At 44.6% G+C, this 15,863-nt stretch overlaps 1 protein-coding gene and 1 pseudogene across 2 annotated transcripts; both read right to left on the minus strand.

Annotated features, from left to right (window-relative positions):
- Nucleotides 1–2,984: 2,984 nt before the first annotated feature.
- On the minus strand, nt 2,985–4,388 carry LOC311176157 (olfactory receptor 14A16-like; annotated as a pseudogene). Its single transcript has 2 exons — nt 4,155–4,388; nt 2,985–3,860 (listed from the first exon to the last, which is right to left on the minus strand). The product of its transcript is annotated as an olfactory receptor 14A16-like (transcript).
- A 9,644-nt stretch (nt 4,389–14,032) lies between these two features.
- LOC311176158 (olfactory receptor 14A16-like) lies at nt 14,033–15,028 on the minus strand (the record flags this gene model as incomplete). Its single annotated transcript, XM_084241467.1, has 1 exon — nt 14,033–15,028. The coding sequence occupies one exon, from the start codon at nt 15,026–15,028 to the stop codon at nt 14,156–14,158; it is 873 nt and encodes a 290-aa protein (XP_084097593.1). The 3' UTR covers nt 14,033–14,155.
- Between the last annotated feature and the right edge of the window lie 835 nt (nt 15,029–15,863).

Here is a 15,863-nt window from a genome sequence, read left to right on the forward strand (position 1 = left end):
TCTGGCACATGGTCACTGATGAGAGGCCCTCGTTCAGCCCGGGGTACCAGATGTCCACTGGATGTCTTCCCATAGCACCCCACCTGGAGGTAGGGCCTGGCTCTCCCCGCCTAATCTGGGAGGATCCTTCTTGCAGCAAGAAGGGGCTCTGTATGCACCGTTGGGCCGGAGACCCTCGGAGTATGTGACACCACTTTGCCCCTGTTCAGTGGAGGGTACAACTGCGGGGACATGGCCAGGAGACAGCTCCAGGCTGGTGTCTTTTTAGGGGTTCAGGGAGTAGGTTGTGGGGTGTGCCAGGGAGGAGTAACTGGCACACTGCCCCCACATATCATGGGGTAACCTGTGTTGTCACTAAAAATTTTGTGTTCATAACTTGAGAAAATGTATAGGTAGTCCTTCCTGCTAATCTTAGGTGAGAAAAGCCTCTCAGCACCGGGAGCACATTCCTCACATGTAAGTCTCTCCGGACACACACTCGGACCTTGTGGACCCCGGTGTCCAGCACACGCTGGAAGGGAACACGACGGAAAGTGTGGGCTGAGTGTGAGGAGCTGAATCGTCGTCATCGGCAGTGCTCAGAGGTCCCAGGAAGCAGCACGACAGAGTCCGCCCAGCTTATTAGATGTTAACACTGAATAATGACACGATCGCGCCCTGGACTCCACTGGCCTCGCTGGATGAGCCCATCCCGGGACGGGAACAAACACATCTGTGCCAGGGGTGGGGGGTGGTCAGGACGCAACAGGAAGCTCAGAGCAGGGTCTGGAGCCTGAATCCACCTGCCCGCGACTCTGCAGGCACCGACACGTCCTCCTTAGAGACTGTCCACGTAGGCCTTGGCCCGTGTCTTGACTGGGGTGCTGCTCCCTGTTGTGGTGGGGACACACTTGTGTGGAGGGACACTTGCCCTTGTCAGGAGTGTGGGGTGCACATGGCTTCTCCCCACGCAAGGCCTGTGCTCACAGCGGTTTCTGAGGCCCAGGAGCACTCTAGTGGGGGGGGCCGCTTGTCCTATGTGGTCTTGTTCTCTTGGCCTTGGTCTTGTGTCCCTGAAAACACGCCATAGTGGGTGTCCATTAGAGCATCACCCCAGGTGTTCTTTCTGCTGTTTTATGGTTTTGGGTCCTACCGCAATTTGAGCCACACAATATTGTTCTATATCACTGAAGATAAGAGAACACAAATTAAACTGTAATGACTTGTCAGTCACCCTTGTGAGCAGGGACTAATTAAGAGAATCGACACAACAGGAGGTGAGGGAGGGAGAGAAAGGGCCTCTCACCTCTGCCCGAAAATGGCTTGGAGGTGTCTTCAGACAATAACAAGACAACCGCAGGATGGAGCAAATCTTATCTGGGTATTTGTCCCAGATGCGCAGACTCTGCAGCGCAGACCACGCACACCTGTGTTCCCAGCAGCACCGTCCACCATTGCCGGCCACGCCCCCAACCCAGGTGCCGTGGACAGAGGAGAGAACAGAGAGTGTAAGGTCCACACTCAGTGGAATACTGCACAGCTATTAAAAGATGAAATCATGTATTGGGGACCACATGGATGGACCTTGTGGTGATTTTGTTCAGTGACATAAGCAGATAGCAAGAGACAGATAGCGATGGTCTCACGCATCTGGGGAGAGAAAATACAGAAATCCTGTATTACCAAATCCAGTGAAAGCGAATGTTGGACTAGCGAAAAAATATGCTGTTATCACAGGGAACAAGGGGTGGGGGCGTGACTTGGAAGTAGATGACGTAATAACGGGGCTGTCGTGTGGAGTGCGGGGAGCACTGTGCATACAGAGTGGGAAACTAACCCCCAAATGAAAGCAACCAAAACCTGTCAATAAAGTGTTTCTTTGATGGTGGCAAGTTATAAATTAGCATGCCCTCATGTTGCGTCACTGATGTTACCTCACTCATCAAATCCCCGTCTCAAAATACAGAGGTTTTATCCAAGTGAATAATTGAAAATATTTTTAAAAGATGTAAGAGAGACTGAAATAAGTATCCCAAGGGGATAGATCTTTGGTCAAATATATTCATTGCCATGAATGCTCATTTGAGTGAGTTTGCAGCGTGTTTTATTCTCATACCTTAATGGACTCAGTCTGTGGCTAATAAAAATTTTTTAAAAGAAAGAGTTTCTGGACTGAGTATGTTATGGCCTGTCAGGAGAGTCTGGAGACACAGTGATCTGCACCAGAGAGAGCACTTGAGGGAAGAACATCACCCCCAGCTCATATCTGAGTATAAGAAAAACAGTAATGAGAAGCTGGGTATTTAGGGTACAAATATTGTAGAAGAATAAAAATTTAAAATGGTGTCATGCTGACTTTCACATCCTGTTCTTCACATAGTATAATAAATAGCTAGTTCCAAAGTAGAAGAAAAGGGAAATAAATATTATCTGCCAGAGAGTCGACAAGAAGTCCTGGTGTAAGACTCAAAATACAAATTTGAAAACTAAGGAAACCCAAAAACAAATACATTAAAGATGTGTATAAAGAAGATGCATCTTAAAAGTAAATATGTAGTTCTTCAATGAATATCATATAGTTTTTACTTTTATTCTAGTACTTAAAGCAGTGTAGTCCTGTAACAATCAAATCAGACATTATAGAAATCAATATGCACATCACTAACGGAGTTCAGCGTCGACACCGACTCCCCAAGGATGCTTCCATCCTTCCATCCTGACATCTTCAGCAGATTCAAGTGTAGTTTCTCTTTGCCTTTTGAACAGAAACATGAATGTCTCTATAGGAAGACAATGCATTATATTAGTGAGGGTGGGGGACCCCATTTACTGTCTCCCCTCCCCTCAACAAGGACGGGGCCCTCAGTGGCGACATACATAGGCTGTTGGAACTGAGTGTCCAGGACAGGGGTCCCGGGACAGTGTGCTCTTGAGCATAGACCCCTTTACCACTGCTCCCTTTCACATAAATGTTGGTGATGTGTGAGTTCTAGAACATTCTTTCTAAGCCAAATACATTGTTTTCAACCATGAGTGGGAATTCACTTTATGAACATCACGCAGTTGGAGGTTTGGCAAATGAGAGCACTATTTAGGAAACTAAAGCTTATGGAAGAATATGAGGATATAAATTTCTGGAAAAGGAAAAATCCTAATGCAAGAAATCAGTACTTTATAAATAATGACATCTAGAGTCAGAGGGAAAAACTAATCATGGGCGATAATCATAGATTGTGATATCTCACATCTTGGCATATTGGCAATTTATCAGTCTCCCCACAGCCAACTTCATGGCTTGGTTCCTCAGACTGTAGATGACGGGATTAAAGGTGGGGGGCACCATCGTGTAGAACATAGAAATGACCAGATCAGATGTGGACGGGATCCCTGAGGTCAGCTTCAGATAAGCAAAGAATCCAGTGGAGAGAAACAGGACCACAACCAGCAGGTGGGGAAGGCAGGTGGAGTACACTTTGGCCTTCCCTTCTGTGGATGGGATCTTCCTGACAGCAGAGAAGATGTGGACATAGGAAATGACAATGAAAGTTAAACAACCCACATCCAATGTCACACTAATGAGAATGGGGACAATTTTGCTCATTAGATTTTCTGAGCAGGAAATAGCCAATAACTGGGGGATGTCACTGAAGAACTGGTGGACCAGGTTGGACCCGCAGTAGGACAAGGAGAAGTTTCCAGCTGTGTGCATCACAGAATCAAGACCCCCCACCCAGCCAGGACACAGCTGTCAGCTGCACACACCTGTCCCTGCTCATGATGACATCATAGTGCAGGGGGTGGCAGATGGCAGCATAGCAGTCAAGGCTCATCACTGTGAGCAGGTGCATCTCTGTACCTGCTGATATAACCATCATGAAGACCTGGACGACAAAGCCAGTATATATTTGCATGTAGATATTTAGAGCTTTCATGCTGTGTCAGGGAACAGACCAGCTATCTCCCTCAGCTTTCTGGGACTGTCTCCCCTCCCTCGGGATCTCAGTTGACTCAACCCTTATATCCCTTGGCACAGGTGTCCCAATTAACATATGTGCATGCTCCAAGCTCTCTGGGCCCAAGTTTCCACAATCATAGGCGCATGTGCAAGACCTCAGGTGCTAGTGATAGTGGGTTAATGTCAGTTCTACAGCTACTGAAAAAACCAACATAAAGACCTGGATGAAACAGCCCAGGAAGGAGATGGAGCTGCTGTGCCTCACAGAGTTGGCAATGGACTTGGGGACCGTGGCTGAGATGAGGCAGAGGTCCGTGAAGGACAGACTCCTCAGGAACAAGTACATGTGGGAGTGGAGGTGCCGGTCCAGGGTGGTGATGAGGACGATGAGCCCGTTCCCCAGCAGGGCACACAGGTAGACCAGGGAGAAGAGCAGCAGGTGCAAGAATCCCATGGTCCCCTAGGTGGGGAAGCCCAGGAGGATGAATTCTGTTACTGCCGTGAGATTGGTCACCACTGGAGACATCATCTGGGGAAAACAGAAAACAGGAAGAAATTGTCAAATCAGCCAACACTGAGCATATGATTTATCATGGTACGATAACAATTCAATCTACTTTCCACATAATTTCTCCTTCTAGGTCCTATTGAGTCAAATATCATCATCTGCATAAATTTCATTATTCACCCACCATGTGCCCTTCATGGAGAGGCCATGGAGATGGGCGTGAGGGAGATGTGGAAATGCCAGAGGCGGGAGGGAAGGGACATGGAGAGAGGCAGGAGGGAGCCAATGGAGGAAGAGTGGGTTGGAAAGACAGTGGACGTCCAGCAGAAGTGCGTGACCACGGGGTCACCAGCCCTTCAGAGAGAGAAACTTTATCAGCCTCTAATAAAATTTCCATTTTCAGTACCTGTAATTCTGAATTTAAATTAGAACTGTTATTATGTTTGAATAATTTTACTTTTAACCTTAACAAAATGGAGTGGAATATTAGGGTTTCTGCATGTGGTGTCATATACTTAGGTTTGCTGCATGGCTATAGTGACTTCATTCCTTTGCAAACAGGTGTTTATCTGTTTTGAGTTAATTTTTCTGTAGGGTGTGAGGCAGTGACCTGGTTTCTTCTGTTGTTTGTGTCTGTCTGGTTTTTCCAGCACCATTTCCCCACTTTCATTGTTCTAGTGCATGCTCTTGGCTCCTCTGTCATAGAGTAACTGTCCATCTCGATGCGGGTGTATTCCTGGGCCCTCATTATAATCCATTTCTCTGTGTGTCTGTTTTTGTCCCAGTACCATGATACTTTAAGTATTAGAGCTTTATTGTATGGACTGGAGTCTGGAATGTGCTGCCTCCACCATTCTTCCTCATTTTTGTCAGGGTTGTTTTGGGTGTTTGGGGTCTTTTGTGGTTCCATATTCATTTAAGTATTTTTTTAATCTCTTTGGTAAATGCCATAGAATTTCTTATTGGGATTACACTGAAACTGTGATTACTTTGGGTCAGATGGGCATTTGGTAATGTTGATTCTTCCAAGCCAAGGTCAGGGAATATCTTTCCATTTCTTCCTCTTTTCCATTTCTTTTAACAATGTCTTTCTCTTTGTATCTTCACCTCCTTAGTTATGTTTACTCCATGGTACTTAGTCTCGTGGTTATAAGTAGGATTGTTTCCTTAACTTCTCTTGTAGTTCACTTTTTTGCATGTAAGAAGGCAAATGATTTCATGTGTTGATTTTGTAAGCTTACAACTACACTGAAGTGGCTTATTGAGTTAATTTCTTTTTCAGTGGAATCTATAGTTTTCTTAGTGTACATTAAGTTGTCCTCACAGCTTTAATTGTGCTTAAATGTTTAAATTAATACAACCTAGAGACAGCTAATGATTTATTAATTTGAAAATTTCAATTATGTTACCCAAAAGTGACAAAATGTAGGTAATGAATATTCTCAGTATATCTTTATAACATTCTCATTCACCTTGTACATTCAAGACATGTTTGGAATTTTCATCCCATAACCTTATTGTTATATCGCATAATGTCTATTGACTAGTAAGCCATGCCAGTATTGAGGATTAATATTAAGAGAGTTATTTATCAGTAGATAAATAAATGCCAATGATTTAAATAACAGTAGCAAGTTGTCAATCTTGAAATTTGAATATCAATATTTTACCATGTTTTAACTATTCCTGGCTGCCTCCAAATTGGCATTGTGACCACATAGAACTACACTGGGCTGCAGGCTACGTCACCCTCAGAGGGTGAGGATGAGTTAAATGTCTGATATCCAGTTGGAAATACAGATTATCATGAAACATTTTGGTGTGAAATTTTCAAACATTGGACATCACAGATAGGAAAGCAGATGTCGATGCAGTCTGCAGAGAGGATTGAGGCCAGACAGCAGGCCATACCCACGGGGCATTTCACTTCCCAAATTTAAATCTTCTTCAAATTCTTTATGTCTTAGAGATTACAGGAGCAACATGGTGGCGAGGAGACGCTGCGAGTAAGATCTCCCATTAAAAAAAGTTAATAGGGAGGAAAAGCGGCAGGTCCCAGTGAGAACTGGGACACGGAAGATAAACGGGTGACTCCAGCAAACTGCCCGAAGAAGAAAGTTGCCATAAAAGAGGACGAGAAGGGAGGGAAGCGCAGAACCCTGCTCCCCTCCCCCGCCCACAGAGGCGGCACTCTCCGACCGGCAGAGACGAGGGAAACAACAAACCAAAACGCCCAACAAGAAAAACGGATGCAGCAAGTGGGACTGTGAGTGGAAAGGAACTATTTCAGCCACCACACCCTGTGAACGGGAGCTGAGGCGAACCCTGCAGGATCCGCCGCGGAGGTGAGCTCCAGGCGCCATTAAAGAGAGCCCCGCCCACCAGGAGGAGACCAGCACCAGCACACAGCCCCGGCCGCCCGGTAAGCTTGCGCGAAAGCGGCGCTCGGATTGCAGCTGCCCAGGTCCCCGCGCCTGCGACCTAGGCTTGCGGGGAGACGGCGGAGGCCCTCCCTGAGTGAGCAGGAACAAGGTGCCCAGGCAGGGGAGCGGGATTCAAAAGGCGCCATTCCCGCGCCACTGATCTGGGCTACAGCCCGCGTCCTGGAACTGAGGGCTTTGGAACTGAGACCCGAGCGGAGGCCCACCCTGAGTGAGCAGGAACAAGGCGCCCAGGCAGGGGAGCGGGATTCAAAAGGCGCCATTCCCGCGCCACTGATCTGGGCTACAGCCCGCGTCCTGGAACTGAGGGCTTTGGAACTGAGACCCGAGCGGAGGCCCACCCTGAGTGAGCAGGAACAAGGCGCCCAGGCAGGGGAGCGGGATTCAAAAGGCGCCATTCCCGCGCCACTGATCTGGGCTACAGCCCGCGTCCTGGAACTGAGGGCTTTGGAACTGAGACCCGGGGCACGAAATTAGGGGCGTGGGTTCCCCAAGACAGTGGGGCACAAGGCAGACACAGCACCCCAAAGCCGTTGAGGTGTACCCTACCATCCCCGCTCTGCTCCCTGTCCCACGGGGTGGAAAATCAGCTCCCCAAGGGCTCTAGGAGAGATCTCTGGTGCCACCTAGCGACTTGACCCCAGCACAGGCTACTGAAGGAGCTAGTGGCCAGCTGGGGAGTTAGCCCACACCGGGCCCCTTCTGAACAAGTAGTCTGAGCCCACAGGGAGAGCGAGCACCCACAGCCGGGGCAGACCAGGCGCGCAGAATAGTGTGCCTGAGACCAGAAGCGCAGGGAGTGTGTCCCACATCACCATTTTAGAACAGGGACATTTCTTCAGTAAAGACTACCTGCAGAAGGCTTCCCCAGGAGCCAGAGGTGAGCGGGGGAAGTTCGCCCACGCCAGACCCCCTCTGGCCTGCAGTCCAAGCCCAGAGGGGAGCAGGAACCCACCGCCGGGGCAGACCAGGCGCACAGGGGAGTGTGTCCCCACATCGGCATTTTAGAACAGGGACCTTTCTCCAGTAAAGGCTGCTTGAAACTGACAGATGACTCCTGGAAGAACCAGAGGGGAACAGAGAAGCCCACCCAAGATGCCGGCAAGTCCCAACAACACAGTGTCCCAACGCATACGGCAAATTAGAAAACAGACAGTAGGGAGGAGAAGAACCACACGCAACCTAGCAACTCTCCAGAGAAAAAGCACACCACAAAAAGAAAGCCAGCCCCCAGATTGCAACGACAATAACTTGGAAGAATTTCTGAGCCTTCCAGAAAGAGAATTTAAAATTGCCGTGATTAAAAAACTGACAGAAGTCATAAAGGAAAACAATGATAAGGGAAAAATAATCAACGATCAGAAGAATGCAATTGAGTCCCTAGAGAGGGAAAACAATGGTCAGAAGAAAGAAATTGAGTCCCTAAAGAGGGAAGTAAAAGAAATGCAGGAGATCAAAGAATTAATGAAAGAACTAAAGAATTCTGGGAAAAGCAATGAAAGCAGAATAGATGAAATGGAAGAACGAATAAGTAATCTTGAAGACACAGAAATAAAAAGAACCAAAACAGAGAAGGAAAGAGAAGTACGAAGGAAAAAGAACGAAGAAAGACTTCGGGAACTATCTGACTCCATGAGGAAAGGAAATATAAGAGTTATAGGAATACCAGAAGGAGAGGAGAGAGATGTAGGAACAGAGAAAATATTCAAAGAGATAATTGAAGAGAACTTCCCAAATGTGAAGAAGGAGCTGAAAATTGATATACAAGAAGCAAGAAGAACACCAAACTTCCACGACGAAAGGAAAAATACAGCAAGACACATAATAGTAAAGCTCCCAAGAATCCAGGACAAGGAAAAAATAATGAAGCTGGCAAGAGGGAAGAAACAGATAACATTCAAAGGAAAACCAATCAGGCTGACATCAGACTTCTCCGAAGAAACACTACGGGCAAGGAGAGAGTGGAGGGACATAGTCAACAGACTCCAAGAAAACAGATGCCAACCAAGAATACTCTATCCCGCAAAGCTCTCCTTCCTCTTTGAAGAAAGAATATGGACCTTCCCAGACAAACAGAAACTCCGGAATTTCATTGCAACTAAACCCCCACTCCAAAAAATACTACAAGGAGTCCTAAAGCCAGAACCTCAGAGCGACGAATAACAATGAAAGAAGGCCAAAAAAAAAAAAGTTATTAAAAGAATAAATAAATAAAATCAAAGGAAAGACAAACACAATGGCAAATACAGATGTTAACATATCAATATTAACTCTAAATGTAAATGGACTAAACTCTTCAATAAAAAGACACAGAGTTGCAGCCTGGATTAAGAAACAAAACCCAACCTTTTGCTGTCTCCAGGAAACACATTTAGCTACAAAAGATAAAAATAGGCTCAAAGTCAAAGGATGGAAAACAATCCTACAAGCAAATGGGCCAAAAAAGAAAGCAGGAACAGCTATACTTATATCAGATAAAACATATTTCAAACTCAAAAAGATAAAAAGAGACCCCAATGGTCACTACATTATGATCAAGGGGACAATACTTCAAGAAGAAATAACACTCATTAACATATACTCACCAAACGAAGGAGCACCAAAATATATCAGACAACTGTTGTCCTCTCTGAAAACAGACATCAGAGAAAACACATACGTAGTGGGAGACTTCAACACACCACTATCAACAATGGATAGATCAACAAGACAAAAAATAAGTAAAGAAACCAAAGCTCTAAATAAAGACCTAGAGCAATTGGGCTTAACAGACATCTATAGAACACTAAACCCCAAAAAAACGGAGTACACATTTTTCTCAAGCGCACACGGATCATTCTCCAGGATCGATCACATACTGGGGCACAAGACAAACATCAACAGATACACCAAGATTGAAATCATATCAACCATCTTTTCTGACCATGAAGGCATCAAACTAGAAATAAACCATAAAAAGAAGGCAAGGAACTTTCCTACCTCATGGAGATTAAAAACCACACTACTGGAAGACCATTGGACTAATGAGGAGATCAAAGAAGAAATTAAAAAATTTTTTGAATTGAACGACAAGGAGGACACCAATATCCTAAATGTATGGGATGCAGCAAAAGCAGTAATAAGAGGAAAATATATAGCAATAGAAGCTCACATCAAGAAACAAGAAAGAACGCAAAGAAACAACCTAATCTCGAAGCTCAAAGATCTAGAAAAAGAACAACAAGAAAACCCCAAAACCAGTAGAAGAAAAGAAATAATAAAAACCAAAGCAGAAATAAATGAAATTGAAACTAAAAAAACAATCCAAAAGATCAATGAAACCAAGAGCTGGTTCTTTGAAAAAATAAATAAAATAGACAAACCCCTAGCCAGGCTCACAAAGGAAAAAAGGGAGAAAGCACAAATAAACAGGATCATCAATGAAAGAGGAGAAATCACAACGGACACAGCAGAAATCAAAAGAATAATCAGTAACTACTATGAACAGTTATATGGAAACAAGTTTAACAATCTAGAGGAGATGGACAAATTCCTACAACTCTACAATCACCCAAAGCTAGATAAAGAAGAAATAGAACACCTAAACAGAACAATTACAATTAGCGAAATTGAAATGGTAATCAAAAACCTCCCCAAAAACAAAATCCCAGGACCTGATGGATTTACAAATGAATTCTACCAAACATTCAGAGACGAATTAGTGCCTATCCTTCACAAACTCTTCCAAAAAATTGAGAAGGAAGGGACAATACCAAACACGTTCTATGAAGCCAACATTACACTAATACCAAAACCGAACAAGGACAACACAAAAAAGGAAAACTACAGGCCAATCTCCCTAATGAACACTGATGCAAAAATCCTCAATAAAATTTTAGCTATCAGAATCCAACAATGTATCCATAAGATAATTCACCACGACCAAGTTGGATTCATTCCAGGGGCACAAGGATGGTTTAACATCCGAAAATCAATCAACGTTATCCAACACATCAACAAAAAGAAATATAAAAACCATATGATAATATCAATAGATGCTGAGAAAGCTTTCGACAAAGTGCAACACCCATTCATGATAAAAGCCCTTGAAGTTCTTGGGATACAAGGAACATACCTCAACATCATAAAGGCCATCTATGACAAGCCAACAGCCAGTATCATTCTCAATGGTGAAAAGCTGAAAGCTATTCCATTAAGATCTGGAACAAGACAAGGATGTCCACTCTCACCATTGCTTTTCAATATAATACTGGAAGTCCTAGCCAGGGCAATAAGACAAGAGAAAGACATCCAAGGAATCCAAATAGGAAAAGAAGAAGTCAAACTATCACTATTTGCAGACGATATGATATTATACATAGAGAACCCCAAAAACTCCACAGAAAAGCTAATTCAACTCATCAATCAGTTCAGTAAAGTGGCAGGATACAAAATCAACACGCAAAAGTAAGTAGCCTTCCTATACACAAACAATAAATCTGAAGAAGAAGAAATCAAAAAGACCATCCCTTTTGTTATTGAAACAAAAAAAATCAAATATTTGGGAATAAATCTAACAAAAGAGGTAAAGGACCTATACAAAGAAAACTATAAAACACTGTTAAAAGAAATAGAAGAAGACACAAAGAAATGGAGAGACATCCCCTGCTCATGGATTGGAAGAATAAACATTATTAAAATGGCCATCCTTCCAAAAGCAATATACAGATTCAATGCTATTCCAATCAAAATTTCAATGTCATTCTTCAAAGAAATAGAACAATTATTGATGAAATTCATATGGAATCACAAAAAACCCCGAATAGCCAAAGCTCTCCTGAAAAAAAAAGAAGGGAATGGAGGCATCAGACTCCCAGACTTCAAACTATACTACAAAGCCATAATCATCAAAACCGCATGGTATTGGAACAAGAATAGACATACAGACCAATGGAATCGAATAGAAAATCCAGAAATAAACCCACAGGTTTATGGTCAACTAATCTTTGACAAAGGAGCAAAGACTATGCATTGGAGCAAAGAAAGTTTGTTCAATAAATGGTGCTGGGAAAACTGGGTCGCTACATGCAAAAGAATGAAGCTTGACCACCACCTCACACCATACACAAAAATCAACTCAAAATGGATTAAAGAACTAGACATAAGACCTGAAACCATAAAATATATAGAAGGAAATATAGGCAAAACACTATGTGATTTGCACATCAAAGACATCTTTACAGACACATCACCCAAAGCAGTGATAGTGAAGGCAAAGATAAACAGCTGGGACTATATCAAATTAAAGAGCTTTTGCACAGCAAAAGAGACAATAACAAAAACAAAGAGAAACCCCACCAACTGGGAGAACATTTTTGCACCCAACACTAATGATAAAGGACTGATCACAAAAATCTGCAAAGAGCTGATGAGACTCAACAACAACAAAGAAAATAATCCAGTCAAAAAATGGGCAGAAGAGCTTAAAAGAAACTTCTCTGAAGAGGAAATGCAAATGGCCAACAGGCATATGAAAAAATGTTCAACATCACTTGTCATCAGGGAAATGCAAATCAAAACTACCATGAGATACCATCTTACACCAGTGAGAATGGCACATATTAAAAAAAAAAAACTAGCAACAACAAATGTTGGCGAGGGTGTGGAGAAAAAGGAACTCTTCTGCACTGTTGGTGGGAGTGCAAACTGGTCCAACCACTGTGGAAAGCTGTGTGGAGATTTCTGGACCTACTAAACATAGAGCTTCCATATGACCCAGCAATTCCACTCCTAGGTATGTACCCAAAGGACACAGAAACATCAATTCCAAAGAACACCTGCACCCCTATGTTTATAGCAGCACTGTTTACAATAGCTAAGCTTTGGAAACAACCCAAATGCCCAAAAATAGATGACTGGATCAAGAAGATGTGGTACATATATACCATGGAATATTACTCAGCATTCAAAAAAGATAAACACATGCAATTTGCTGCAACATGGATGACGCTGGAAGGGATCATGCTCAGCGAAATAAGCCAAAAAGAAAAAGAAAAATACCGGATGGTCTCACTCATAGCAGGAATCTAGAAAACTTAAATAATGGACCAGGAAAATGAATAACTATAAGAAAGTGAAAATCAAAATCAACAAAAAACTATGAACCAGAGACACTTTTAGGGGGGCGGGGGCGGGAGGGGAGGGATTGGGGTCAGAATGGGGGGCTGCAATTGTATGGGGAATATAACAATAAAATTTATAAAAAAAAAAAAACAAATTCTTTATGTCTTTACATCTTCACTAAATGATAGTGTTATTTATGGTATGTAAACCTGATGAGTTTTCTTGTTTGAACAACTTCCTACAGAAACACAAACACTCTGAGGGCCCATAACAATGTGCCCAAAAAGGACATATTCCTCAAATTCCCAGGCATTCTTGGTAATTAAATAAAAGTGGATAAACACACGTGTAAAGTGCAGCATGATGTTGCGAGTACCATTCCTCAACTATCTCTGGAAATATTAGAGTATGGTGCAGTCCACTAGCTATTACTTTGCTTTCACCATTATAGCTTTCTATGTTCTCTTATTAGTTCTTAAAAAAACCTACCCAATATATTTTACTAAATTTTTAGAAATTATACTGCACATGAAATTAACAGCATTCACAGCCACTGTATTATTTCTCCTGTCTGCCTTGAGTTGAGTGTTTTTATGGTAAATGCTGGTAGCACCCACACCAGAGCTTCCAAGAGAGTCTCCACCACGTCACGTGTGGTCCTTATAGACAGAAAATTGTGGCTACTCAGATTCACTACAGATCCTCAGGCCTTATTATTCTGTGAAGGCCTCACTCACCAAGTAAAGGGGCCTCTGGCTTACCTGTGGCCCTGGCCCCCACACGTGACTGAGTGGGTCAGTGACAGTAAGGGGGAAGTGCCTTAGAGACTGGAGATGCTGCCCCAGTAAGAGAACTTCTGCTGACAGTTGAGGTGAAACCCAAACATCACCTCTCTCAGACAGGAGCACAGAAGTGGAGGACAGCAGAAAAATGAGATGCTGAAGTTCAATTACCCCAGTACACAAGGAATACCATAAAACACCTAAGTGCTAAAAAAAAAAACAATTAAAGCTATAGGAATATATGAAGTTGTCATAAATATAATTTTAAAATAAGTATGAATTTTTAATTATACAATGGAATTACATGTAATTACAAGAGTGAAAAGGGCAGCATGATACAAATATTAAAATAAGTGTCTCTTAATTGAGTCATGACTCATATTCTCTATTACATTTTGGTAAGTTTCCCCTTCATCAGTCTCCCCACAGCCGTCTTCATGGCTTGGTTCCTCAGACTGTATATGATGGGATTAAAGGTGGGGGGCACCACCGTGTAGAACATAGAAATGACCAGGTCAGACATGGACGGGGTCCCTGACATTGGCTTCAGATAAGCAAAGAATCCAGTGGAGACAAACAGCACCACAACCAGCAGGTGGGGAAGGCAGGTGGAGTAGGCTTTGGACTTCCCTTCTGTGGATGGGATCTTCCTGACAGCAGAGAAGATGTGGACATAGGAAATGACAATGAAAATAAAGCAGCAGAATTCCAACACTATGGTAACAAACATGGGGACAAGTTCATTCATTAAATTTCCAGAGCAGGAAATAGCCAATAACTGGGGGATGTCACAGAAGAACTGGTGGACCACGTTGGACCCACAGTAGGACAAGGAGAAGGTTCCAGCTGTGTTCATCACAGCATAGAGACCCCCACCCAGCCAGGACACAGCTGTCAGCTGCACACACCTGTCCCTGCTCATGAGGACCTCATAGTACAGGGGGTGGCAGATGGCAGCATAGCGGTCAACGCTCATCACCATGAGCAGTGTCAGCTCTGTAGCTCCTGAAACCACCAAAGTGAAGACCTGGACAAGACAGCCCAGGAAGGAGATGGAGCTGCTGTGCCTCAGAGAGTTGGCAATGGACTTGGGGACCATGGCTGAGATGAGGCAGAGGTCCGTGAAGGACAGACTCCTCAGGAAGAAGTACATGGGGGTGTGGAGGTGTTGGTCCAGGGTGGTGATGAGGACGATGAGCCCGTTCCCCAGCAGGGCGCACAGGTAGACCAGGGAGAAGAGCAGCAGGTGCAAGAAACCCATGGTCCCCTGAGTGGGGAACCCCAGGAGCACGAATTCTGTCACGGCCGTGAGATTGGTCACCCCTGGAGCCATCATCTGCATGAACGTTTAGAGGAATGAAGCACTGTGACCGTCCGCCAGTGCTGGACAGTGGTGTCTCTCTGCAGGTGACCAGCACTGTCCTCCCCCACTGACCTCTCTTCACTCTCTGTTCAGTGTCCATCCACAGGGATCTCAGCTCCTACTCTGCTCAGCCTCTCCAGCGTTAGTGACCCACAGGTGCCACCACTGTGTACGCCGACTGTGGGAGATGCTGAAGGGCAGAGAGTTCAACTGACCTCAGCCCCCTGAGCAGTCTCCTCCCGTCTCAACATGCCCCATGCATGGGCACCCCTGAAACCCCGACCTCGGCCCCTCCTCTCCATCTCAATCCCCAGGTCCATGCACCTCCCAGAAGCAGGACCCCCCTCCCCCAGTAGCCTAAGGAACGTGAAGGTGAAGGACACCCTAAATCTAGCCTTTGGTGTCTCAGCCACCAAGTCCCTGCAAACACTGGCCATAGCAGCTCCACGTGCACATTTTGGGACCAAGTGGACACTGATGGCCCCGAGTTGGCTCCTGGTCGGTGCCCTCATCACTGCCGTGGGTGGGGTGTCCCAAACACAAGTCGCTGTCTGATGACCATCTACCCCTCGCCCCTGTGTCCAATTCACTGAGACGGTGACCTCCCACACCTGCCCATCCAGGTCGTTGTCCTGCCCCCTCGCTCCCCCAAGGAGCTGAGGTGGTTTCCCCTGCAGCTACTTCCTATAGTCACACCCACTCGCCCCTGCTGCAGGATGGTCTCGTCTGCCCC

Source organism: Talpa europaea (genome assembly GCF_964194135.1).
Source record: "Talpa europaea genome assembly, chromosome: 8".
NCBI lineage: Eukaryota > Metazoa > Chordata > Mammalia > Eulipotyphla > Talpidae > Talpa > Talpa europaea.